Here is a 25,215-nt window from a genome sequence, read left to right on the forward strand (position 1 = left end):
GAACATCACTATGTTAACTCAGACATTGAGATGCACAAGTGATGTTCGATGGCGCTAAGACAAACCTTGCCTAAGGTTCAACGAAACCACAAAATTAGACAAAAAACGTATGTGGCTTGAGTTCTTCTCAAGGTTGGTCGTGAGCGTGTTAAAATCACGATGCCACACTCTTGAAAAAGTATGTGTGTTTTCCTTTTCTTACCCGAGCCAAGAGATCATTCAGTTTCTACCAACCTTAGCTTCAACAAAAAAAAGTCGAAAAGCACTGACCCCTATCTATCGAGTTCGGCAATAATGATATCCCCAACATACCAAAACTAGCTGATGAATTAGAGTGAACTGTCAGACAAAAGCCAGAGAGAGTTTACGGTAATTGAAGTTTGTTTGTGAACAGTCAGTTGGCGTACTCATAAGTAAGTAGGTTTTGTTCATTTCATGATGGATCTTGTAAGACTCTCGAGAAATTCTTCGATTTTTTCGTACGTTCGTGACACAGAACTCGACTACTACAAGAAGTTACTTTAAGAGGAAGGAAAGAAAGGGATTTTTTCTCGTTAGATAAATGGATACGGAGACGGAAAGGGTGGTCGGCCTTAGGGGCATTAGTCATTAGTTTAACGGCCGTTCATGTCATAAACGGTCAAATGAAAACGAAATGGCGCCAAATGTTCACCATTAGTACGGGTAATGGCCGTAAATAAATATCGTCACCCCCAATCAATCGAACCATTGAATCTTCCAAACTCTCTCTCTCTCTCTCTCTCTCTCTTTCTCTCTCACACAGTTCCCATGGCTTCCCTTTCCTTTTCTTCTCTCTGCCTCACTGCAAATCCCTCTCCTCGCACATTCGGATCTGGAGCGTCCCACAGGTTTAACCACCTCACCACCTTCGGATCGTCGGCGAGTAAGAGATTTAGGTCTTCCATTTGCAGAGCTGCCTCCCTCGCCTTTCGCGATCTTGATGCAGATGATTTCCGCCATCCTCTTGACAAGCAGGTTCGAAGTTTTTTCTCGTTTCCTCACTGATTTTTGTTTGCGTGTTTGCTTTTCTTTTTCGTATTTTTTTGACTGCGTCATTTGTGAGATTGATGAAACGAGTTATCAGACAGATTAGTATTTTGGTGTGTATGTTACGAGGAATTATTTGCTATGTTTATCTCTGCTAATGATGATGGAAGCATGTTTAATTGTGATAAGAAAGTTTTGTGTTCCATATGACTGGAATAATCTTCAAGTTCAAAAAATTTCAATTATAAAATAACTATTTATTCCTAAAACGGTTTTTACTTGAATTGGATTATGTGAAGCACAAGAAATACACCGGCTGTATAGAGAGATTGGTCTTTTTGTTATATTTTGTTATGTATGTTACGAGAAATTATTTGGTATGTTTGTTCTCTGCTAATGATGATGGAAGCATGTTCTATTGTGACGAGAAAGCTGATACTAATAACCGCGTTGTCTATACAGCCGGTGTATTTCTTGTGCTTCTCATAATCCAATTCAAGTAAAAACTGTTTTAGGAATATTTAGTTATTTTACGATTGAAAAATTTGAACTCGAAGTTTATTCCAGTCGTACGGAACATAAAATTTTTAACAGATTCAAAATTATCTACACAAGGCCTTAGTTTCCTTTATTCTCATACGTGAAAGCTTTTTGTGTTTATAATGGTCGATGGCCGAGGGGTTTCTATTATTATGCTTAGACGAAAAGGAAAAAAAATAACCAGAGAAATGAAGAGAAGAAAATGGAGAAATTTGAGGGAATGGGGGAGCTACAAAGAAGATGGAACTCGATTAAATTATCCTAATGGCATATCTGCAATTCATTTTCAGACACTTCCTACAGATCTGGACTCGAATATTTCTTTTGATTTCTGTGGATTAACGTTTGGATTATTAATATAAAACGAGGATATTATGACATGATAGGAACTTGAACCCAAACGTGTTAGCTGTTGAGTTAGGTCGAGTTCTTTCCAATTCATTCTTTTAGTCAGGAAAAATTCCTCGCAGGGAGTGATGTCTACTGGATAATGACTCAACAGTTAATAAATGTACCATATTCCAGTCTCTCTATTTCGTAGAGTTAAGAGCAATCATCACATGAAAATCTAAGATTGAAGTAGCTTATGGTCATAGATTTTATTTATTTTTTAATATCCTCTTGCTCAAGTCAAGAATTATTCTCTCATGCAGAACACAATGATTTTGCGGGCAATTCCAGGGTTGAGCGAGCTTGGGAAGGTTTTATTGGGTAAGAGAACTGATGAACTTTCTGAATGATCTTCGAGCGTCCAATTGATAAAAAACATGCCTGTTGGAAAACAACCGTCTAGCTTCTGCTGAGTTTCCAGTTCAAGTATACTTATTTTTATGATTGCAGCATGACTGGGTTGTTACAAGTTAGAGTTTAGCTTGTGAATGGTTTCCCGTCAATGAACTTACGAAAGAGCTTTAATAAATCTGATCTGCAACTAGGTTGTTGATGTTTTCATGATGATGATAAAGTCATTAAAGACTGTAAACATGTTTTATATATAAGGTCCTGTGAGCATAAATTATTTTTTTATATTCATGAGCGTTCATTCCCGTTTACCTGCACCTCGACAATTTTGAAGGACAGTTGCTTGACATTACTACATTTGGTTATTGAAAAAACTGGTAGGATACTAAATTCTGCATAGTTAACCACCATAGCCTTAATTTGTTTCCTCTAACCCCTTTACTATTTACATTTGGCCTTATTGGTCACTAAGCAAACTAATGGTGGTTTCGTGAACATAATTTATTTATTTATTTCTTTTATGCATTATATATTTCAATCAGTTACTTCCATATCTGGTTTTGCCCTCGTTTGGCTACCTAGTTCTAATATTTTTTCCGTTAATGGCGCTGTTGTTTTGTCATTGCAGGAACCGTGACTGAACAAGTCATGCTCCTTGAGAACATAGGAACATCAATACTTGTTTCTGAAAATCAGGTGTTTGAACCCTAAAAATCCATTATCTGACGATTATATATTTTGCTTTACACCTTTTTAAAGATTTGACTCATTAGAAATCGAATATTTTCCCCTATGAGTTCTTTTTTTTTCAATCAGAAATGCACTAAGATGAAAAGACTGGTCTGAATCTTACTAATAAATTAGTATCTTCCAATCAAATTACACACAAAACTTATGCATCTTTTCTCTTACTAAACTTAAAGACTATCTCTTAGCAGTTAGCTCTTCCAACTCTACTTTATCACTTGGATAAATGGTGGGAGTGCATTTAAGTTTATGCATTTGGGTATCTGGGATTTCCATTCAGATATGCAAAAAAATTGCTTGTCGCAGAAATTCCTTGCAGTTAATATGGAAATTGTATGATGAGCATTAGTTGTTCCTTACTAGGTGAACATGATGGGATTAAGCATGACATTTATAGCTAATGTGGAGCATATGTTTCTTCCCTGTTCAGCTTTCAGATCTTTATCAATTGATAATTGAGGCCGCCAAAGTACTCAATGTTGAGGCTCCGGATCTATACGTCCGTCAAAATCCTGTGCCAAATGCTTATACATTAGCCATAAGTGGCAAAAAGCCGTTTATTGTTGTTCATACTGGCCTTGTGGAGCTTCTTACACAAAAAGAATTGCAGGTATTCAATTATCTTCTAATAGGCACATGCTAAGTCTTGGGTTGCTGAATCAATTTGTAGCTTCATTTCTTTCATAGCAAAAAAGACATAAAATGCTTAGCATGGACATCATTGATCAAATACATGGCCATGCCATAACGTGGAACTCAAGTGTATTTTTTATTTATTAATTCATTATTGATGCTATTGCTATCTGTCACGTTACGTAACTTTCTATCACTTGAAATTTTCAGGCTGTTTTGGCTCATGAATTGGGTCATCTAAAATGTGACCATGGTGTGTGGCTTACATTTGCGAATATTCTTACCCTGGGAGCTTATTCTGTACCGGGTAAGCATTTAAATGACGGTTTGATTAGCATAATATAATTGTTGGGGCTAATTTGTTAATTGATCCTGTTAGAGAGTGGAGGAGTAACTATTGAGTACTAATGCAACAGTCTAATTCTATAAGACAAAGTTATCGATGGCATTGTTGGAGTGCATATAAGAATTTTAACATGAAAGAATATCATTTTTCTCCGTGGTCACCACAAGCATTATGATATGATATTTAAACGGGGAAAAAAATCAGGGAATATGTAGGCCTCAGGCTAAAGCTTTTTAATTAACATACCTAAATTTCATTTATTATATTTTATAGGGCTTGGTGGTCTTTTAGCTCGGAACTTAGAAGAACAATTATTCCGTTGGCTTCGAGCAGCAGAGCTAACTTGTGATCGTGCTGCCCTTCTTGTCGCTCAGGATTCTAAAGTATGGATTTTATTTAACTATAAACCTCAAATTTCATCCGATTCTCTCCCTTCTAATCTGTAGATGAATTTTCTTTTTGAACTTCTTTTCTCAACTATTTGATTACTCATTTGCTCCAACAAGAGGTGGTCATCTCTGTTCTGATGAAACTGGCTGGGGGCTGCCCGTCTATAGCTAATCAATTGAATGTGGATGCTTTTTTGGAGCAAGCTCGCTCTTATGACAAAGCTTCTTCAAGCCCCGTAGGCTGGTATATAAGGTGAAAAACTTGTAAGGCGTATAAAGTAGCAAGTTATATCAGTCCCTGTGCTTGTCTAACTTGTTGTTTTTACAGAAATGCTCAAACAAGACAACTCTCACACCCTCTGCCAGTTTTACGAGCACGTGAGATTGACGACTGGTCAAAAAGTCAAGAATACAAAAATCTTTTGAAGCGTGGAACAAAGATCAATTCTGTTGAAACAGTTTAATGGCCTCGTGTATAGCATCAGAAATATTAACAGTTTAGCAACTTTTATACGGTAAGCGATTCTGAGTTTCTTTATATCCTTTTGTTCTGTGACCTCGATAACCTTATGCATCAATACATCACATGACCATGATCTATTTTTATCTAGTCTACATCACCATGACCTTGATAACCTTTTTTTTCAAACAACATATTTTCATTGGTATGGTGTGATGAAATATTCCGAAGAAAGACCCTGATAACCCTAAACATCAATATGATCACACATCTAAGAAAAAAAAAGTGATTAATAGGTCATCTTTGGATTGTGAGATCCCACATCGATTGGAGAGAGGAACGAGTACCAGCGAAGACACTGGTCCCTGAAGAGGGGGGTGGGGGTGGATTGTGAGATCCCACATCGGTTGGAGATGGGAACGAAGCATTCTGTATAAGGGTGTGGAAACCTCTCCCTAGCAAACACGTTTTAAAAACTTTGAGGGGAAGCTCGAAAGGGAAAGTCTAAAGAGGATAATATCTAATAGCTGCTAGCAGTGGGCTTGGACTGTTATCTGTAACTCATTCTATTGGGAAAAACATGTTAGTTTTGCAGATTTTACCTTGAAATTTAGGATGGTATCATTTGTTAGGGGCATAAGAGTATTTTTCACTAGATTACCATCATCATGCTAAAAAGTAAAACTATTGTTATGATGTCCATTGTATTGGTTGCGTTAATACTTCCATTGAAGCTTCAAATTTCCTCAATGGAATCATTACTATTTACTTCCACGTCCTCGCAGTTGTACACTATCCACTTTATTGTGTTTCATTATTTTGCTTGATTTTCAGGTCATCAAAATGTCAATACAATGAACAATTGACGAAAAGCTCTCCACCATTGGCTATCATGTTCAGAATTACCCAAATAAACGGCTTCTTCTTAGATATCCAAGCCAGATATACAGCAGATTTCAGTCATTTCAGAAGTGGTATATATATAAATCTTCATTACTTCCACTTCGTTAGCAAATTATACATAGTCTTAGATATGAAGTAATATCAATCTAAATGTACTATACTGTCACAATTACTGTCATTCTATTCTATCTCCACATATTAATGAAGTATGTTTCTTTTGAGACAAATTACTGTGTTTGTTGGTTTTTATTCTGAACTTTCCTCAAAGAAGACAGGTACAGCAATAATACAGGCCTCCTAACTTGTCAAATGTAGAATTCCTGGACTTTTTCCTCAGAGCAAAAAGAGAATTGTAATCAAACACAGAGGAATCAAGGTCTTCCAGGGCATTAAAATTCTGAGCCCATGAGAAGCACGCAAAAATACATCATCTATGACTGGACCACAGAAGTCTCCATCTTTTGTTTTGGATGTAGTGTAGCTAAGGAAAGTGATTGTATTATCATCAGGAGCTGCATTGAATGGCATGGAGAATTTTACAGCTGAACCTGTTCCGTTGCTCTCCAACGTGAAATTCTGTGACCCCGATCCAGCTTGTACTCCGACAAGAAATTTAGCTTCGCATGAATCGTTAGCGTCGCCAAGCGTGAAATTCAAGGTATATGAACCTGCCTGGAGTTTCACTGCTGCTTGAACTCCTGATGAAGCTCCAGATATCAGCTCTACTGCAGCATTACCTTGTGGAACAAAGAAGTGTTTTGAATTTATGTATCTGACTGTCCCCAGTATAGCCCACTGTGCTAGTGGTGAAAAGAGAGGAGTAGGAACTGAATCCAGTAGAACTCCGCCTTCCACGCTTTCGAGAAAATCTGGGCCGAACTCGAATCCTCCATTGACTACTAAGTTTCCTGCATCAATCAAAAGTAGCAGTAAGAAGTTTAATTACAGACACTAATCCGCCCCTGGGTTTATAAGTAAGGAATACATTTTCATTGGTATGAAACCTTTTGGGGAAGCCAAAAGTAAAACCATGAAAGCTTATACTCAAAGTGGACAATATCATACCATTGTGGAGAGTCGTGATTCCTAACATGGTATTAAAATCATGCTTTTAACTTAGTCATGTCAATAGAATCCTCAAATATCGAACAAAGAAGTTGTGAGCCTCGAAGGTGTAGTCAAAAGTGACTCAAGTGTCAAACAAAGGATATACTTTGTTCGAGGACTCTAGAGAAGGAGTCGAGCCTCGATTAAGGGGAGGTTGTTCGAGGGCTCCATAGACCAGGGTGTACTTTGTTTGAAGGGAGGATTGTTAAGGATTGTTGGGAGGGAGTCACACATTGGCTAATTTATGGAATGATCATGAGTTTATAAGCAAGAAATACATCTCCATTGGTATGAGGCCTTTTGGAGAAGCCAAAAGCAAAGCCATGAGAGCTTATGCTCAAAGTGAATAATATTATACTATCGTGGAGAGACGTGATTCCTAACAGACCAGTGTTTAACTCACATTTTGAGGATCTTAGAAATCTACTTACCACTATCTGGCATCACTACACCCATTGTCTTGATATGAAGTGAGTCAATTACAGGCCAACAGGCTGGAGTAGAGTCATTAGCTTGGCTTCCAATTTGCAGGTTTACAGGCTCTTCATCTCCCCAGCTACCCAGAAAAACGCCATGGACCTCCCATGGCTCCTTCCCATAATGCTGGCTAAAGGTAAACATGGCATCACTATCTGGTGCCGAGACTAGCAATGGAGCTGTAGATGAACAATTCTGACCGCCAGGAGCCAGTGCGAAGGTCAGCAGGTAATTCAAAAAGTCTACATCGGCTATGAAGGTCTGGTTGATTCTTCCATCTTCACCCAATAAAATAGCATGTCCTTTTTCTGGCAATGAAATGTTTTCGCTTACTGTTATGTACTCACCCGTCCCCTGAAATGTCCATCCTGGAATTGTGCTGTTTTCGTTCAGTTTCACTGATGTTTTGTTTGAATTCTCCGGCAGGTTTGACGGCGGAGATTCAAAATCTGAATTCTTCAAAAGTTCTGAAAAAAGAAAAAGAACAGAGACAATGTCAGAGGAGACAACATAGCTGTCTTTAGCTGAACTGGGTAAGACATATATATATATACTCAGATTATCTTCAAATCTTCCAATCACTTGAAATCTAAATTTTCTTATGGGAATATGAACAAATGGCTGATGGTTTTACCTCTGGAGGTTACTCCGGCGGAAAGGAGGAGGAGGAGGAGGAGGGTTTCCGGCAGCCGCCATGGTTGGTTGGAGGAGGAAGGAGAAGGGAACTGCAAAGCCATTGCAGTGTGGAGAAAAAGTGAAGGCGTTGACTTGAAAGTTTCCAAAGGCAGACAGCTATTTCGAGTGGGTATTGTGAGGAGATGGAGCTTTTAATGAATGTGGAAGTACGACCAATCACGTGCCTTTCCACTTGGCCTCGGCCATCCAAATGTCGGTAGATGGGAATTCAAATGGATGATAAAGGGTAAAGGAAACTTCCCTTTGGATTAGCTATAAAATGATTTTGAGGTAAAGAGAGAACGGAGAAAGCTTACCTGAAAGTGACTTTTTGAGGTCTTTCTTGGCTTATTGCCATATGGTCTGATTCTGTCTTCCTTTTCGTGATAACGTTTTAGATCGGGGGAATTTGAGGCACGTACAGCTGGAGCAATGTATACAAGGGGAGAATTATACCGTTGTGTTTGAAGAGGATTAGCTTTGCTCGAGCGAATGGTACGTAGTCCTCTCTTCACAATTTGAATGATTTGTAGTAAAAAAAAATAGTTTATTGATTATATCAATTAACATTTTTAGACTATTTGTGATTCATATCTATTTTCACTTCATTTTACTTAAAATCGGTTTTCAAGATTACTAGTTGATTCATTTGAAAGTTTTGAGAATTTGAGGTACGTACCGTCGGAGCAATTGTTAAGGATAGTTGATCGTTCATTCTAAGACAAATATAAGACAAATATCTTACATTACGGTTTACCATATTTGCCATTTTATTAAAGGTAAATATATTATATTCATTTATCATTCTTTCTTTTTACTGTTATTTCCATATTATTTGTAATTTACCATATTTTTATATTCTGGAAATAATTATAAATAAGATGACTCTCGCTATCATTTAGGTAGGTCAGATTCAGCAAACATTTACAACAATATATACAAGGGGAGAATGATACAGTTGTGATTAACAGGACGGGTTTTGCTTGTCGGAAGTTTTTAGTTATGGTACGTACTCCCCTCTTTGCAATTTGAATGATTTGTGGTAGAAAAAAAAAAGTTTTTATCTTTTTATCAATTAAAATTTTAGACTTAAACACTAAAAATAAATTTTAGACTTGAAAAACTCTTTTGCTAAAAAGGGCGAATAAGCAGTCAAAATGAGTATAAATTAAGTGTTCAACTAGACAAAATAGTCCGGTTTGAATTCCTACTTTTTTATTTGAACAATAATATTAAAATGTAATAAAAAAAATTTAATGGTGAGAATTTGTAGTCAAACTAAATTATTGTTGAACCAGTCAAATATTAGTAACATTTATTTATAAATATAGGCTTGATTTTTCAAAAAAATCCTACTTGAATTAAATGTAAATTTGAATTAGCTTTACTTACTCTGTCAAAAACATTTATTGTACTATAAAAGATTCTTTTTAAGTTGGATTTTAAAATGAGTTATTTATTTATTTTATTTTATTTTTTATTTTAAATTTAATAATTGTAGATTTTTTTTTTTTAATGATTATTTGTGTTTTATTAATTGAATTATGTTTTTAGGTGTATTTTAAGGCAAAGTCTTCCAAACAATATTATAAAAATAATACATTACATGAAACTTCCCAATATATATATATATAATCCTAATTCCCATGTCCCATTGTCACCATTTCATGGATATCATAATCTCTCTCTTCTCCATCTCCATTTTCATCTTCCTCCTCCTCAAATTCCGGCCACCCGCCGCCCTCTTTCCCAGCCACTCTTCTCCGTCGACGTACCCTCTCATCGGCTGTCTCCTCTCCTTCTACAAGAACCGCCACCGCCTGTTGGATTGGTACACTGAGCTCTTGTCCAAATCCGCCACTGGCACTATTGTCATCCGCCGCCTCGGCTGCCGGCGGACGGTGGTGACGACGAACCCAGTTAATGTTGAGTATATTTTGACGACCCATTTCCTTAATTTTCCTAAAGGGAAACCTTTCACTGAGATTTTGGGCGACTTTCTTGGCTGTGGAATTTTCAATGTCGACGGCGAGCTATGGCGGACGCAGCGGAAGTTGGCTAGCCATGAGTTTAGCGCAAAATCGCTGCGGGAATTCGTCGTCAAGACATTGGAGTTGGAGGTCGAGAACCGGTTGTTGCCGAATATCGAAGCTTCGACTCGAGATAATGTAGTCGTCGACTTACAGGTATAATATTGTCAACTTTAAATATAAACTCTCGTGTCTTTACTTTTTAAATACTAGAGTGAATTAAATTGAAAAAAAAGGATAGGTTTTAAAGTTTTGGTAGATTTTGTAAAAATTTCTAGCCTTGCCTCTTCTCGCAGGAGTTACTAAGAGGGTTTGCATTCAGTGTAATATGCAAGGTTTTATTGGGAGGTGAAGAAGAAGCCATTTCCGAGCTCGAAAAGAGCTTCGATGTAGCGTCGGAGGTGAGCGCCGGGCGGGCGACGAAGCCAGTTTACATGATATGGAAACTGAAGAGATGGTTTGGTGTCGGGTCAGAGCGGCGGTTGAAGATGGCGGTGGCGGAAGTTCACCGGAAGGTGATGAACATCATTGAGAAGAGAAAGAAGAAGAAGATCCAGGATTTCCATGACAGCGAAGATCTCTTGTCCAGGTAACCAACTGCATGATTCATCAAATCATAATATTAAAAATATTATTACTCACATGCTATGAATATATATATATATATTAAAAACATTTATTACAAATATTACTACTCACGTGGTAACTAACGATTTTGTCTATAAGAGGTTATAGATGTCTTTAAAATTTGGAACTAGCGGTTTTTGTAAGAGTATTTTTGAACTTTTAAAAAAAATTTAAGGTATTAATAAAATTAAAATTTTATTAACGAGTCTAGGTTTGGTTTGCGGGTCTGAAACCTCTGATCTCTTGATCAAGAATATATGTCCAAATAAACTATATATTAGTTGACGTTTTTAATTTTTAGTCTTCTTAACTTATTGTTGAACATGAACTAAATCTACATTTTGCTAGGTTGATCTCTGTTGGCCATGACGACGAGGTAATTCGAGACATGGCCATAAGCTTCATCATGGCAGGTCGAGACACAACATCGGCTGCCATGACATGGCTGTTTTGGCTACTCACCCGTCACCCCAACGTCGAGAAACAATTAGTAGAAGAAATAGACTTTGAATCAACTTTGGTAGTCGAAAAGAAATTTGATTATAAATCTCTCAAGGAGCTCAAATTTCTGAAGGCATGCCTTTGCGAAACCATGCGACTCTACCCACCAGTCCCATGGGATTCCAAGCATGCCATTGTCAACGACTGCTTGCCCGACGGGACTCCGGTTCAGGCTGGCGACAAAGTGACATATTTCCCATATGGGATGGGTAGGATGGAGGCAGTATGGGGAAAGGATCGGTTCGAGTTCAAGCCGAGCCGATGGCTGCTAGAACCAGAGGGTCGTGGACGGAGAAGAGGCGTGAAATTAGTGAGTCCATACAAGTTTCCAATATTTCAAGCCGGACCAAGGGTGTGTTTAGGAAAAGAGATGGCTTTCATTCAGATGAAGTACGTAGTAGCTTCAATTCTCAGTCAATTCAGAATCAAACCCATCGTCGCCGCCTCCGACTCCGACGACCCTGTGTTTGTGCCGCTGCTAACGGCACACATGGCCGGCGGCTTCAAAGTTCTGTTTCAGAGGAGAGAGAAAGAGAAAGAGAGAGAAAATTCAAAACATACAAAATTACCAATTTAAACAATCAGAAGAAGAGTCAATTCAAACGATTCCAACACAGAACTGACAGATAACAGAGTGTTGAAAAACATACATGAATTCAGAAACCAAGAACAGTTCTTAATTTCACCATTTCCATTTTCTTATATTATTCACAATAATATTATGAAATGAATAAAAAAAACTCATTCAAGTCAAGAATTGTTTACCTTTTGAAGATTCCTGTGTCGGATAAACAATAAACAAAATTGTAACGACCTAGACCCACCGTTAACAGATATTGTCCACTTTGTTTTCCCTTTTAGGCTTCCCACGAGACTTTGAAACTTTGAAACGAGGGGAAGGTTTTCACACCCTTATAAATGATGTTTTGTTCTCCTCATCAATCAATGTGGGACATTACAATCCACCCCCTTCGGGGCCCAGCGTTCTCGCTGGCACTTGTTCTTTTCTTCCATCGATGTGGGACCACCACCAAATCTACCCTCCTTCAGGGCCCAATGTCCTTATTAGTACACCACCTTGTGTCTACCCCCTTCGGAGAACATGAAGAAAGCTGGCACATGGTCCGGTGTCTATGGTCCGGTGTCTAGCTCTGATACTATTTGTAACAACCCAGACCCACAACTAATAGATATTGTCCTCTTTGGCTTTCCCTCTCGGAGACGGCTTCCCCTCAAGACTTTAAAACGAGGAGAATGTTTCTACACAGGGTGTTTTGTTCTCCCCCACCATCGTGTTAGATCACAAAAATCATAATCAATTGGCTTGAACAGACATTGCTGAATCACCCCTCATGGTGGTCTCTCGATCTCAACTTTCAAAGAAGATCTCAGCTATTAAACAATCTGNTGACTTTAGTGAGCCCACTTCATTTTCAACACCAAGAGAAAAAAAATAAAAAAAAACAGACAGCCATTCATCCATCTTGGTCAGCTCAACATTGCTCGATTTCCATACGATATAATACTATTAAATGGTTTTGATCGATCTAATCGAGCAACAGATCGACGAGCTCGAATTTTCAAGAAACATGATGCTCTAACAAAAAAATCTTAACTTAATATGGTTGCAGATTCTACTACAAGAAACATTCCATTCTACAACAAAGGATGCTCTAAGAAAATGACTGAAGAAACCATATGTTGTTCATGAAGCATTTTCATCAATGCCCGTTTGAACTAAGGAGCATGTTTTTTGGAATTCACATACCATATGCATCAAGGAAACGTTCGCAATGATCGGGTGTTCACTAATAAACTAAAGGGTGTCGGTCGTACAGGTATCTAAAAATGGCAATCGTCGAGAGCAGCTCAACACGATCACAGTCATGTACTTCCAGGTGCGTCGCTTCCTGCGGTTGGCTTTTGATTTATGTACCGGATGACAGCGTCTTCAACCCTGTTTAATCAACCAGGAATTTTAAAATCGAGCTCGAAATGATAAAAGGAATATATAACAGGTAATAATCCCCATATTAGAATCTTTAACCCATTGAAAATTCTGTCTGCAAGCTAAGAGCTGGAAGAATAATCTCTTTTGAGAAAAGAGATAAAGAACACAACATATAGCAAAACAATGCGGTTAAATGGAGCCTTAATGGTTATATATATATATATATGTATCCAGTTGAAGTGAAGAACGAAACATTCTTTATAAGGGTGTGGAAACTTCTCCCTAATAGATGCGTTTTAAAACCTCGAGGGGAAGCCCAAAAGGGAAAGTCCAAAGAGGACAATATCTACTAGCGGTGAGCTTGGGCTGTTATAAATGGTATCAAAGCCAGACACCGGGCGATGTGCCTGCAAGGAGGCTGAGCCTCGAAGGGGGGTGTGCTAGCAAGGACAGTGGGCCCTGAAGGGAGGTGGATTGGGGGGTCCCACATCAATGGAAGGAAGGAACAAGTGCGAGCACGGACGCTAAGCCCTGAAGGGGGTGGATTGTGAGATCCCACATCGGTTGGGGAGGAGAACAAAACATTCTTTATAAGGGTGTGAAAACCTCTCCCTAACATATGCGTTTTAAAAACATTGAGAGGAAGCCTAAAAAGGAAAGCCCCAAAAAGACAATATCTGCTAGCGGTGGGCGTTTTAAAAGCCTTGAGAGGAAACCCGAAAAGGAAAGCCCAAAAAAAATATCTGCTAGCGGTGGGCTTGGACTGTTATCGTCTACTTATAAATCCACTTACCGCTATGAATTGTTAAACAATGAATACAAGGATAAGAAGTATAAACAGCAGTTGTAATTGAGAAGAAACTTACCATGGTTGATGGAAGAAATCCGACCGGCGCTCCTTCTCAGGATTTCGACTACCTTCACCTGCAAGAAGTTTAAGATCCTTGCTTTGAGAATCAATGAGGGCATCAATAAACTCCACCGGTGACTGACTGAACCCAAGGAAAAATGCTCGTCTTCGTCGATGCTCATGAATTTTTCTTATAGCTGTACATATTGCTTCGTCACACGCATCGATCTCCTTGTTCTTCTCTGCATTGGCTAAAAGAGCAGACAATTCCCTGTGAATTGGAAAAGGCACATCAACCAACACATCATAACATGCTGTACCCACTGGACTATTCCCTGAAAGCTTAATCTTATGCTCCAAATGTATAGGCTGCGGAGGGAACAAATGTTGTGATATTCTCTGTGAAACCATGGTGAATTTCATCTTGTCTTCCCCAAATACCTTCTGAAGAGGTTGATCACAATGAAAGATAGACGGATCGTTGGGATTCTGAAGTTTCCTAGCCTTTACATAATGCCAGATTGCAGCTATTATTCTCGGGCGAGTATCGACTTCAATACCAAGAACTTCCATTAAAGCAGGCGATAGCTTGAACTTCTCTGGAATATAATTCATTTCTAATCGAATGTTGACCGAAAATTCTTTATCCCCTTTTCTCTTCACCTCAAAGCCCTCATTCGGTGCAGGCGACCGAGCGTTTTCCCATACTATGATATGACTATCTGGATATAACCTCTGGTCCAAGGAAATGGTTACTCTCTTGAAGAAAGCTGAAAATTTTGGGTACAAAGGATTTGATCTTTGTACCACCCCGGGATGATCCGGATCGATCCCATCTTCCAAAATCCTACCTATTATCTTAAGGGTCCAGGTAGGAGGATCAGCATTTGGTTTTCTGGGAATTGTGTTAACTTGATTTGCAAATGTGTTGAAGACATAAATCCGAAGAGTTTTCTGAATGCAAGGCGGGTTTTTAAGTGCTTCATGGATATCAACTTTCTTTCTTGCAAGTGCAGCATCGACACGAGACTCGAACTCAAGCAGCTGAGTGTAGAGAGCAGACTCCGGTAAGATAGCAGCAACTTTTTCTTGAAGCTGCTTCTCAGGTAGTTTCTGCTTCTTTTTCCGAGCAGCAGGAGTGAGTTCCATAGTTTTCAACGGCGAAAACGGGGTAGCAGGGGGAAGAATAGGCGGTCTAACCGGTGGCTTTTGAGGAATTCGCTTCACACCTGCAAGGCCAGGTGTGGAAAACCCCTGCAAAGGAGAACCCATGTTCCCACCACCAATACCCTGGCTCTGAGTTAGGGATAGCCCTTGAGCTTGTAAATGAGCTTGAAACTGAGCGTGAGCTGCTTGTGCTTGAGCTTGGGCATGAGCCTTCAACTGAGCTTGGGCCAAAGCCTGAGCAGGGGTTAGCTGAAATGGAGTTTGAAACCCAGCTCCTAATTGAGATTGAGCTTGAGGCTGTGGAAATGAGGAATTTGCAGCCATAGATGGCGGAATTATCCCAGAATTTCCAAAAGGCGACGAAGAAACCCCTCCAAGGCCAAGGCTCTTCGGTGGGTTATTATTGTTCATATTGTTCATATTGTTCATAGACATCAGAAACAGAATCGAAAGAATCAAAGCATATCTCAGACGTTTGATCCACTACAAAAACGAAAAAACAAGCCTAACAGTACGCAAATTCCAGATTCTTCGAAGAAATAGAGCAGCAGAAACAGAATCGAAATCTCAAAATTCCAGAAAATCGAGGGAAGGCCGAAAACCCTAACACCAAATCGAGACGTCAAAAACCCTAGCACGAAACACAGAGTTGCAGAAGAGGAGAAAGGAGGAAAATCACAAAGAAAATCGATCAGAATACACGAACCACATCAGAAAAAGAAAGGGGAACATGAATTGAAGGGTTTGGGAGATGAAATTGAAGGAAAAAACAGAAGAGATCGAAATTGAAATTGAGTAAAAAGGGAAAGTGGAGTGAATTGTAGGGCTTACAGAGATGATGAAGTGACTGGAAGTGAAGCTTTCTTGCTGTAAGCTTAGAACAGAAACAAAAATGGTGGGATTTGGTTTGAAAGAAGAAGAAGAAGAAGAAGATGAAGAAGATGAAGAAGATGAAGAAGAAGAAGAAGAATTAATGAATTTGTAAAAAGGGTAAAATTGTCCGCCGTCCACATTTTTCGTCCGGTTCAACCAAACCGACCGGTCCGACCCATGACTTTTTTTTTTCTCTCATTTTTTTCCATTTTCCGGTTTATTTATTTATTTATTTTCCAAGAATTTGTCTTTTACACTTTTGAAATTTTTTATTTTACGTTTGAAATTTTTGTTTAAAAGATATTTTCAAACAATTTTGATTAAAAAAATATAAAAATTGGCATAACAACAAATTATAAAAATGAAAAAATTTAGAACTAATAGCTGTGAAAATTAATTATGCTATCATTTTCAACTTTTAATTTTTTAATTTCGTGTCCAATAAATTAACGAATTTAAAATTTTAAAATTTTAATTAATAGTAGATATAAATTTTTATGTCATACATTAATAGTAGTGGTGTTCATTTTATCGGTGAGAAACGAGAGGGAGTGGAGAATATTTTTTTCCGTTATAAATGAGGCTATGTAGAATTCCGTGGGATGGAGAATGAAGTAGGTGGCAGGAATGGGGACGAGAAGGCTTCCCCGTCTTCGACCTACTCTATGGACATCTCTAGTTAATTATCACATTCTCATTTTTAGTTTCTTAAATAATAAAAAACGAAGAAAAATTACCTATGGGGAACTTCATCCTTACAAATTTCCCGCCCAAGGAATTCCCGCAAACATAAATGGAGAATTTTGTAGGATGGAAAATGAAGTAGGTGGCCGAAGTGGGGACAAGAAGACTTCCCCATCTATGGACACTCTAGTCAATTGTCACATCAATTCTCATTTTTAGTTTCCCGAATATCCTTCCACCGTTTAACAACAAAAAGAACAGAAAAANGATCAGAATACACGAACCACATCAGAAAAAGAAAGGGGAACATGAATTGAAGGGTTTGGGAGATGAAATTGAAGGAAAAAACAGAAGAGATCGAAATTGAAATTGAGTAAAAAGGGAAAGTGGAGTGAATTGTAGGGCTTACAGAGATGATGAAGTGACTGGAAGTGAAGCTTTCTTGCTGTAAGCTTAGAACAGAAACAAAAATGGTGGGATTTGGTTTGAAAGAAGAAGAAGAAGAAGAAGATGAAGAAGATGAAGAAGATGAAGAAGAAGAAGAAGAATTAATGAATTTGTAAAAAGGGTAAAATTGTCCGCCGTCCACATTTTTCGTCCGGTTCAACCAAACCGACCGGTCCGACCCATGACTTTTTTTTTTCTCTCATTTTTTTCCATTTTCCGGTTTATTTATTTATTTATTTTCCAAGAATTTGTCTTTTACACTTTTGAAATTTTTTATTTTACGTTTGAAATTTTTGTTTAAAAGATATTTTCAAACAATTTTGATTAAAAAAATATAAAAATTGGCATAACAACAAATTATAAAAATGAAAAAATTTAGAACTAATAGCTGTGAAAATTAATTATGCTATCATTTTCAACTTTTAATTTTTTAATTTCGTGTCCAATAAATTAACGAATTTAAAATTTTAAAATTTTAATTAATAGTAGATATAAATTTTTATGTCATACATTAATAGTAGTGGTGTTCATTTTATCGGTGAGAAACGAGAGGGAGTGGAGAATATTTTTTTCCGTTATAAATGAGGCTATGTAGAATTCCGTGGGATGGAGAATGAAGTAGGTGGCAGGAATGGGGACGAGAAGGCTTCCCCGTCTTCGACCTACTCTATGGACATCTCTAGTTAATTATCACATTCTCATTTTTAGTTTCTTAAATAATAAAAAACGAAGAAAAATTACCTATGGGGAACTTCATCCTTACAAATTTCCCGCCCAAGGAATTCCCGCAAACATAAATGGAGAATTTTGTAGGATGGAAAATGAAGTAGGTGGCCGAAGTGGGGACAAGAAGACTTCCCCATCTATGGACACTCTAGTCAATTGTCACATCAATTCTCATTTTTAGTTTCCCGAATATCCTTCCACCGTTTAACAACAAAAAGAACAGAAAAAACAAAATACATGATATCTATTCCAACCCTCCGACGTTTAGTTTCTAAGATAACTCATAAGATACACAAGTTTTTAGACAGATGATCACCATAATTCAAACTCGTCTCATAAGATACTACTTACTAGATTCTCGTTGACGACCTACTAACTTAGGGTGGTTTCTATTGGATAGATATAACAAGCTGCTAGCAACCTGACTGCAATCAAATGCCTATCAACATCTAAAATGCCCAAACTATGTTGCAACACATTGCAACTAAAATGGTCCTGCAACACAAAAGCACAAGCAGAACAAATAATATGCCAATGAAGTTAGTTCAATCATCTACGTCTCACACTTTCTTATTCTTTTTTCATGAAACATCCATCCCTTTCTTTGCCCCCATCGAGAAATAGGACTGACTAATCCTAAGGCAAAGGGACAGGGGCGTGTCAAATCAAAATACCCAACAAGCATTAGTCCTCCCTAAAATAGGAGGTGATTCAGCTGCACCTTTCATGCGGGAAAAGAAATCCATCAAAAAGTCGTTACAAAAAGAATAAAAAAAGTAAAGATTTACCTTTGAAGGATCTTGCATTTCTTTCCTTCCAAAACCGCCACAAAAGAGCTCTAGAGCACAATGGGTCATACCTAGAACTCAAGGACAGAGATATATACAACCAAGGAACAGAGAAGATTCAAACTAAGTCATTTATAAGCACAAGCTCAAACTCAATAACCTAAAGATTATATGACACCAAGAAATTTGATCAAAATCAAAAAAGTTCATGGAAGAATTTCAAGATGGCTTGTAAAGAATGGAAATGAGAGAACAAAAATTACTTTCCTCATTCCACTTATGAGTGTTTACCATTAGTCAGAGAATGATTCTCATTAAATAAATGAGACCTAATCCCTTCTGTACCTAGTTTACAGGTATCATCTGTCACTAAGTTAAAGACAAAAGACAGAGAAATAGAACCCATAATTCCTTCTATGCCTAATTCCTTCGGTTCCCATTAGATAAATGAGACCTTAATTCCTCTTATACCTAGTTTTACAGGCATCCCTCTCACCATTTAACAACAAAAACAAGAGAGAAATGTCATTTCCAAAAATTCTAGCAATAAAACCCATAATAATTCAAACATCAATATGTACAATCCTGCTAACTTTCGTCACATTATCAACTAGCACCAAATATGATGATCAAAGAGACTCTAAATGAGGACACCTTTCAATGCTAAATGGGCTCGTTCTCGAACTTATAGAACAGATCCTGGGTACAACTTATAGATGAGATCATATTCACGTAATGCGCATGGGCACATGCTCGAACTTAATATCTTAATATCTAAAAACAAGGAATATGAACATATCATGGATACATGAAGATGTAGCATGCGTGATGACAATTGAGTTTCGGGTGGGAAGGTCCCCCAACATCAGATATCTCTCTGCATTTTCCTTCACAGAAAAAAGAGTATCATGAAAAAAGAGGAGATTAGCAGAAGTATTTGGAAGACATCAAATGTCATATTAGCACAAATATGCTTTCTGAAAATATCGAAAACAAAAGTACAAATAGAGAGTTTCACTTCAATCTCAAAGTTATGATGCAAGTTTACAGATATCTTCATATTCAACAGCCTTAAGCACCCGGCCATCGTATACACCCTTTTCTATTTGCACTTTGGCACAAAACTTATCGGTGTCAACACCCAACAACCTAGCATTCGATCCACGATATGCCCCATTCACTATCCTGACTAAGCCACCAATTTGTGGTATCACTGTTTCTAATTCTTCTTGATCAACTCTCAACACATGCTTTCCATCAAGCGTTTCAATCTCTCCAACATATTTATCAATCACCTTTCGCACAACTCCCTTCTGTTTATAGTATCCCATCTCAGCCAAATTCTTACTCATGACCTTCACAATTATTCCCTCACACAGCCAGTAATCCTTTCTATTAATCTTCTCCTTCTTCATCTCTTCTTCTCTCATCAACGCCTCCAAAGCTGACAGACCACCGCTACCCATCTTGTTTTTGGAAGTCTCTCCAGATTTCCCCTTGGCAGTCTCACCATTCTCATCCTCATCAAAAACCACCCTGGAACTCTCTCCTTTCTCCTTTAATTTTGATGTTGTTCCCAAAGAAAATCCAAGCTTAACACCACTATCCAATTTTAACTCCCTCGTTTGTTCAGCCTCCAAAGGTTCAGCAGATACAGAAGCCAAAGGTGCTAATTGCTCAGCCCTCTCAATTTGCTTCTGTATCTCTCTCTCTTGCTTCTCTTCTTCAGCTAAATCTGCCCTCATCCTCTTGTTTTTCATTTTCTCTTTAAAAAGCGTCTCTGAATCTCTATCAATGTAAGTAATGAACCAACCCTTGGGTGTCTCGTCCACCTTACACTGCCCTGTTCGACCCAAGTGTTTTACAAACTCAGTGAGAGTAGCCCACTGCGTTGAATTCATATGAATATGATGTCTGTCATTGATGTATTCGTTGTAGACCACTGTAGCTGCCACACGACTGAACCGATGGCTACGCTTAATGTGCTCCATAAAAGATCTCTCAAACTCTTCGGAATAACCTTCAACAATACGATGGGGGTTTTGGCCAAAGATCTGCATTTGGCGTTGATGGCTTTCACTCATACAGTGACATTTAAAGCCATTTTCATCACGGCACTGCTTCTGACACATCTGACAATACCATCTGAGCTTCTGGAGCCCTTTTGCCTTGATTCTGTTTGCGATCGCTTTGGGGGTTAGAAATTCGTTCTTCCCCATTGAGATTCTCGAAATTTCCTTGAGAAGTTAGCAATCCCTGAATATAGAGAAATTAGGGTTTTTTTTCTATTTGAAATGCTCAGCACAATCCGATCCTCAACTAATTTTACTATGTTATCCAAAAAAATAATAATAAAAGAAGGGGAAAAAAAACCCTAAAAACCTCAGCGGCGAGCGGCTGAGAGATGGAGCTCGGCGACATTATAACTTTTTAAATCAAGAACATGAAATACAAATTATATGGACGTCGCTCTTAATTCCATAAATTCAAAGCATCATTAGTTAATTCGAGGGAGAGAACTTCCAACTTTCAAAAAACAGAAAAAACCAAACAAAAACCACGATCCAATTTGTCGCAACAAATCAAATGGCAATCAGAACAGCCAAATACATAACCACGTCTGTTTTCCTTTTCTCGTTGCCATTCGACGATTCTAATTATATATATGGGGGGGGGGGGGNAATGTAACAACATCTGTTTCATTGATCCTGCTTCTCAACCTCCTACTATAATAATAACAATTTCCTAATACTTTTAGGTGTTTATATTTGTAGATACTGATTCTATATGGATTTTCTATTATAATAAAAATAATAAAATATTCTAGAAGATAGTAGGGAGAAAACACGATCATGTGTTTTTCAAGTGAGAAGAAAGCCATAGAAGGAGATTGGAAGAATACCAGTAGCAACCAGAGAGTAGAAAACCGATGAAGGATGCGGCGGCGACACTGAGCGTGAGAGAGGCAGCGGCGGCACTGAGCTGAAACGGAGAAGAAGAACTGGGGTTGCAGCCGTGAGTGGGAGGAAGATATTGCCTCTTCCTTTTATTTATTTAACTTATTTCTTTTTATAAATATGTAAAATTTACCTTTTATTTTATTTTATTTTATTTAAAATTTCCTACAAACATCTTTTAGATCTACGGTTCATATGACCAGACAATTTGATCAACTGACAACCCGACAACTCAACCTAACCAGACAACTCAGTCCAATATGAAAACTGAGCGTTGAGTTGACTCGAGTTGTGAACTCAGTTGTAAACTCTACCGATCCAACTAAAAATTCACACAAGATGGCTTGAGTTCTCGAGGGGAGTTGACTCAAGCGATGGAGTCAAGATTTTGGAGACGAACTTCGAAAAAAGAAGAATTTGGATTTGGACGTGAAATTGTGTCAAGCTAAGAGAATCCAGATACAACTTGAATTTTTGAAAAAACATACGGTCGAGATTCAAGAAATGAGATATATTAATTTAAATTTGGACATGAATGATCGGTGTTGCTGCCAAAATATGAACTAAAGATATCTCACGTGACATTCACATGATAACACAATAATAAATTTGTTTTACATGGGACGTCGTGACGTACAAAACAGAAGAAATCGAGGTTTAGAGCTAGAGAATTAGTGTAGTGTCCCTACGTTCGTGCTTCAAGATAGCGTAAAACGTTTCAAACTTCAAGATTACAACTATTTGGTGATTTCACTTAAAAAAGTTTCAACCATACATCGAAACTTCGATATAACGTACCGACAGGGATCCATTCAATTATCCGACCTCACTCGAACGGTTAAGTTTACCGAATCTAACACATAAGCATAGTTAACACTTTCAATAGAAACTGGTCTCAAGAAAAACATCTTCATATGATCAAGATGATCCACCCTCAGCTTCTTCATTGAAAGTGAACAACAAAAGAGTATATCGAGACGAGACGGTAACTGTTAACGACACACGACAGGCAGCCCACGGTGAGCCGAAAAACCGAAAAAAGATGCCATGTCCTATAAGAAACGTGATAGGCAGCTCACGTCTAAGAAGAAACCGAAAAACCGACCAAACAAATGACACAGGACATTGGTTTCAACAAGCTTGTCTTATAGACAATCAGAAAAGATAAATTCAGCAAGCTTGTCTTGTAGACAATCAGAAGTTAACAAGGCTAGAAACAGTTCATGCTATATAAGACCGAGAGAATAGCGACCGACCTCGAAAATAAACGATAAACCTATTGAGAATACCGAATGAGGCATTCGTTTTATTCACTCCGACACCAAACAGAACGAACATGGTATGATGAGAGCTTAATTCAAGCAACCATGACACAGCAGTTTAGAATAAAGGGGCTGAGATGGTTCGTGCCACAATAGAGACGCCTCCACTGCAACTGCTCGGCCCTCGGATCCGGGATGCAAGTGTATATGCTCATGGAATTGTTTGTAGATGACTCCGAAGATGAACCGATGACCAGAAGTTCATCCCCGAGCGACTTGAATGCAACTCCCCAACCTTTGTTAACAACAGAGAGCACTGGAACTGGACCCAAGTTCTTCCATTCATTTCTGTCTTTTAAATACACCTTCAGCTGGTTAGAAGACGGTTCGAGTGAGTAGAGCTCGTTGTTCACGACTGCAACAAGAGGAGGCGATTGAGAAGTCGATATTGGAGCATCTTCGAGCATGTTTTCGATCAAATCCCAAGAGTTTTTCTTCTCGTCGAAGACTTCGCCGCAAGTGAGATGGTTTCCATCTCTGTCTCTTCCTCCAATGACATAGAACTTGTCATCCATGAAGCAACCCGAACACTTCTTTCTTGCTCGGTGCATGTCCGGGAGAGGCTCCCATGACAAACTTTCGGGATTATACTTCTCGGCCGTGTTCAAGACAGTTTGACCGTATTCCATTCCCATACCGAAAGCACCTTCCGAGCTGAACTCTAGAGCAATGCCTCCAGCAACAAATGCATTGGCACCACAAGTAGCAGATGCAAATAAACACCTTGGACTGATCATTGAAGGGCCTTTGATCCATTTGTTCCCTACAAGCTGATACCTCCAAATAGTAGCTCCTGTAAGTTCTCGACCCGTAACGATGAGATCCGTGCCTGCACAAAGCGATTCCTTATCTGCATCCAAAAAGCAGGCATCTGATGGAAGGATAGGAAGCCTACGACACGACTGAAAAGTCCGATCGAACATCATCCAGCTACTCTCCCCACTAGCTAACATGAAAACAGATGGCTCTTTGTATCCAATTTCTTTCCTAATTGCAAACAGTTCACCACTCTTCACAAGATCCAAGTATCTCTTGCTCACACAAGACAACCTCCATTGCTCACATTGGGGAAACCGAGCCAAGATCGAAAGCTCCAACTCGTCACCGAATAAAGGAACCGAATAATCTGCATCCTGAGGTTTTGAACCAGAGGATTCACCAACACCAGAGTCCCCAGCCAATCGCGGTGTGGAACTACGGGCTACTAAGTCCCCATACACCATCTTTTTCTTCTTCCTCAAACCACTATCACACCTACACAAGCTCTCTATTCCTTGTTCTTTGCCCTCTAAACCTTTACCTTTAAACATGGATCTAACACTGCAAAGCCAAGAAACAGGAACAAAAAAAGAGCGAATATCCAATCAATTGATCAGTTTCTAGCCCTTTCTCCACCAAAAGCAAGACACACTCTCACAAAGACCATGGAGACAAACGGAAGCACAAAGATCCCAAATCACTTTCAGTCAGGCAAATAATCAAACACCTTATGTGCAAGTCCAAAAAACAACATCCAGCAGGCAAAAACAGATACAAAATCCACTCCAAAACCACAGAAACACAGAGATTTCAGCCAGTTCCAAGCTCACCCAAACACCAAATCAATCATAATACAAGAAACCCAGATGCAAAATCATGGAAAACAAACCAAAAAACAATCCAGCAAATGAAAATCGCAAAAGGGGTTTACCAGAAAAGAGAAGCAGAGCCAAATCCGCGAAGAAATGGCCAAAAGGGTATCAGAAACTCAAAGAATCGAACCCTCAAAGCCGCTAGGGATTAACAATGGGAAGTGGGGGAAGAAGAAGGAGAAGAAGAAGAAGAAGAAGAAGAAGAAGAAAAGGGGCCATTAAAGCAAAGAGAAGAATGAAAGTGAAGAGAGCAGGTGGCGGTGGTGGTACTAATAATGGTGGCAGAGGAACAGTAGACAACTCGAACACCACACACCACACACCACAATACAATATACAATACAAACCTACTTTTATGAGAAGATTAAAATAAGATTAAAGGTATAAATCAGTTCAAAATGGGCACTACATGAACAGCACCAACAAGATCCAAAGGCCAATTGCTACACAATATGATATTGGGTACAGAGAAAAAGGGGAGATTCTGATTCTTACTGCCTGCCTGTTCTTCAATTTGTTCCTTTTTGTTTATGGGAAGAGAACAACTGGTTGAACACAAATCTATCAAACACTTCATATTAAAAAAAACACTCCACTTTTTTCTATTAGATTCGATGATTTTGGGAACGAGAGGA

The 25,215-nt window shown here is 38.5% G+C and overlaps 6 protein-coding genes across 10 annotated transcripts; 2 read left to right on the plus strand and 4 right to left on the minus strand.

Annotated features, from left to right (window-relative positions):
* The first annotated feature begins 443 nt into the window (after nucleotides 1–443).
* LOC111792220 lies at nucleotides 444–7,515 on the plus strand. 3 transcript variants are annotated; one of them, XM_023673568.1, is made up of 10 exons: nucleotides 444–996; nucleotides 2,202–2,259; nucleotides 2,918–2,985; nucleotides 3,467–3,646; nucleotides 3,880–3,976; nucleotides 4,289–4,398; nucleotides 4,524–4,657; nucleotides 4,733–4,919; nucleotides 5,699–5,838; nucleotides 7,406–7,515. In XM_023673568.1, the coding sequence occupies exons 1-8, from the start codon at nucleotides 688–690 to the stop codon at nucleotides 4,866–4,868; spliced, it is 1,092 nt and encodes a 363-aa protein (XP_023529336.1). In that variant the 5' UTR covers nucleotides 444–687; the 3' UTR covers nucleotides 4,869–4,919; nucleotides 5,699–5,838; nucleotides 7,406–7,515. The 3 variants fall into 3 exon arrangements, with proteins under 3 accessions (XP_023529336.1, XP_023529337.1, XP_023529335.1); XM_023673569.1 differs by lacking the exon at nucleotides 7,406–7,515 and adding an exon at nucleotides 6,039–6,108; XM_023673567.1 differs by lacking the exon at nucleotides 7,406–7,515 and having other exon boundaries at nucleotides 5,699–5,994.
* On the minus strand, nucleotides 6,069–8,119 carry LOC111792219. The gene is made up of 3 exons (XM_023673566.1): nucleotides 7,986–8,119; nucleotides 7,306–7,818; nucleotides 6,069–6,675 (listed from the first exon to the last, which is right to left on the minus strand). Exons 1-3 carry the CDS (start codon nucleotides 8,086–8,088, stop codon nucleotides 6,101–6,103), a joined length of 1,191 nt encoding a protein of 396 aa, XP_023529334.1. The 5' UTR covers nucleotides 8,089–8,119; the 3' UTR covers nucleotides 6,069–6,100.
* Nucleotides 8,120–8,199: 80 nt separating this feature from the next.
* LOC111792218 (cytochrome P450 94B3-like) lies at nucleotides 8,200–11,938 on the plus strand. 2 transcript variants are annotated; one of them, XM_023673563.1, is made up of 6 exons: nucleotides 8,200–8,317; nucleotides 8,425–8,521; nucleotides 8,929–9,031; nucleotides 9,581–10,212; nucleotides 10,353–10,645; nucleotides 11,032–11,938. In XM_023673563.1, the coding sequence occupies exons 4-6, from the start codon at nucleotides 9,673–9,675 to the stop codon at nucleotides 11,759–11,761; spliced, it is 1,563 nt and encodes a 520-aa protein (XP_023529331.1). In that variant the 5' UTR covers nucleotides 8,200–8,317; nucleotides 8,425–8,521; nucleotides 8,929–9,031; nucleotides 9,581–9,672; the 3' UTR covers nucleotides 11,762–11,938. The 2 variants fall into 2 exon arrangements, with proteins under 2 accessions (XP_023529331.1, XP_023529333.1); XM_023673565.1 differs by having other exon boundaries at nucleotides 8,933–9,031.
* A 918-nt stretch (nucleotides 11,939–12,856) lies between these two features.
* Nucleotides 12,857–17,250, minus strand: LOC111792217 (SWI/SNF complex component SNF12 homolog). 2 transcript variants are annotated; one of them, XM_023673562.1, is made up of 3 exons: nucleotides 17,119–17,250; nucleotides 14,002–15,783; nucleotides 12,857–13,141 (listed from the first exon to the last, which is right to left on the minus strand). In XM_023673562.1, the coding sequence occupies exons 2-3, from the start codon at nucleotides 15,585–15,587 to the stop codon at nucleotides 13,069–13,071; spliced, it is 1,659 nt and encodes a 552-aa protein (XP_023529330.1). In that variant the 5' UTR covers nucleotides 15,588–15,783; nucleotides 17,119–17,250; the 3' UTR covers nucleotides 12,857–13,068. The 2 variants fall into 2 exon arrangements, with proteins under 2 accessions (XP_023529330.1, XP_023529329.1); XM_023673561.1 differs by lacking the exon at nucleotides 17,119–17,250 and adding an exon at nucleotides 15,984–16,126.
* A 2,352-nt stretch (nucleotides 17,251–19,602) lies between these two features.
* On the minus strand, nucleotides 19,603–21,702 carry LOC111793876 (KIN17-like protein). The gene is made up of 2 exons (XM_023675942.1): nucleotides 21,573–21,702; nucleotides 19,603–20,926 (listed from the first exon to the last, which is right to left on the minus strand). Exon 2 carries the CDS (start codon nucleotides 20,887–20,889, stop codon nucleotides 19,702–19,704), a length of 1,188 nt encoding a protein of 395 aa, XP_023531710.1. The 5' UTR covers nucleotides 20,890–20,926; nucleotides 21,573–21,702; the 3' UTR covers nucleotides 19,603–19,701.
* Nucleotides 21,703–22,546: 844 nt separating this feature from the next.
* LOC111793877 (F-box/kelch-repeat protein At3g27150) lies at nucleotides 22,547–25,125 on the minus strand. The gene is made up of 2 exons (XM_023675943.1): nucleotides 24,640–25,125; nucleotides 22,547–24,269 (listed from the first exon to the last, which is right to left on the minus strand). Exon 2 carries the CDS (start codon nucleotides 24,257–24,259, stop codon nucleotides 22,985–22,987), a length of 1,275 nt encoding a protein of 424 aa, XP_023531711.1. The 5' UTR covers nucleotides 24,260–24,269; nucleotides 24,640–25,125; the 3' UTR covers nucleotides 22,547–22,984.
* Nucleotides 25,126–25,215: the final 90 nt, after the last annotated feature.

The sequence above is a fragment of the Cucurbita pepo genome, chromosome LG04 (genome assembly GCF_002806865.2).
Source record: "Cucurbita pepo subsp. pepo cultivar mu-cu-16 chromosome LG04, ASM280686v2, whole genome shotgun sequence".
NCBI classification, from domain to species: domain Eukaryota; kingdom Viridiplantae; phylum Streptophyta; class Magnoliopsida; order Cucurbitales; family Cucurbitaceae; genus Cucurbita; species Cucurbita pepo.

What these genes read in the sequence shown, in the direction of transcription:
- LOC111792220 (XM_023673568.1), top strand. Translation starts at nt 688, where the DNA reads ATGGCCGTAAATAAATATCGTCACCCCCAATCAATCGAACCATTGAAT. An exon ending in GCCATCCTCTTGACAAGCAG is followed by an intron (nt 997 to 2,201) that starts GTTCGAAGTTTT and finishes TCTCTCATGCAG; the next exon opens with AACACAATGATTTTGCGGGC. An exon ending in CCCGTAGGCTGGTATATAAG is followed by an intron (nt 4,658 to 4,732) that starts GTGAAAAACTTG and finishes TTGTTTTTACAG; the next exon opens with AAATGCTCAAACAAGACAAC.
- LOC111792219 (XM_023673566.1), bottom strand. Translation starts at nt 8,088, where the DNA reads ATGGCTTTGCAGTTCCCTTCTCCTTCCTCCTCCAACCAACCATGGCGG. An exon ending in CGCCGGAGTAACCTCCAGAG is followed by an intron (nt 7,819 to 7,985) that starts GTAAAACCATCA and finishes TTCTTTTTTCAG; the next exon opens with AACTTTTGAAGAATTCAGAT. An exon ending in TGTAGTGATGCCAGATAGTG is followed by an intron (nt 6,676 to 7,305) that starts GTAAGTAGATTT and finishes TGATTGATGCAG; the next exon opens with GAAACTTAGTAGTCAATGGA.
- LOC111792218 (XM_023673563.1), top strand. Translation starts at nt 9,673, where the DNA reads ATGTCCCATTGTCACCATTTCATGGATATCATAATCTCTCTCTTCTCC. An exon ending in ATGTAGTCGTCGACTTACAG is followed by an intron (nt 10,213 to 10,352) that starts GTATAATATTGT and finishes CTCTTCTCGCAG; the next exon opens with GAGTTACTAAGAGGGTTTGC. An exon ending in AGCGAAGATCTCTTGTCCAG is followed by an intron (nt 10,646 to 11,031) that starts GTAACCAACTGC and finishes ACATTTTGCTAG; the next exon opens with GTTGATCTCTGTTGGCCATG.
- LOC111792217 (XM_023673562.1), bottom strand. Translation starts at nt 15,587, where the DNA reads ATGTCTATGAACAATATGAACAATATGAACAATAATAACCCACCGAAG. An exon ending in GATTTCTTCCATCAACCATG is followed by an intron (nt 13,142 to 14,001) that starts GTAAGTTTCTTC and finishes TTGATTAAACAG; the next exon opens with GGTTGAAGACGCTGTCATCC.
- LOC111793876 (XM_023675942.1), bottom strand. Translation starts at nt 20,889, where the DNA reads ATGGGGAAGAACGAATTTCTAACCCCCAAAGCGATCGCAAACAGAATC.
- LOC111793877 (XM_023675943.1), bottom strand. Translation starts at nt 24,259, where the DNA reads ATGTTTAAAGGTAAAGGTTTAGAGGGCAAAGAACAAGGAATAGAGAGC.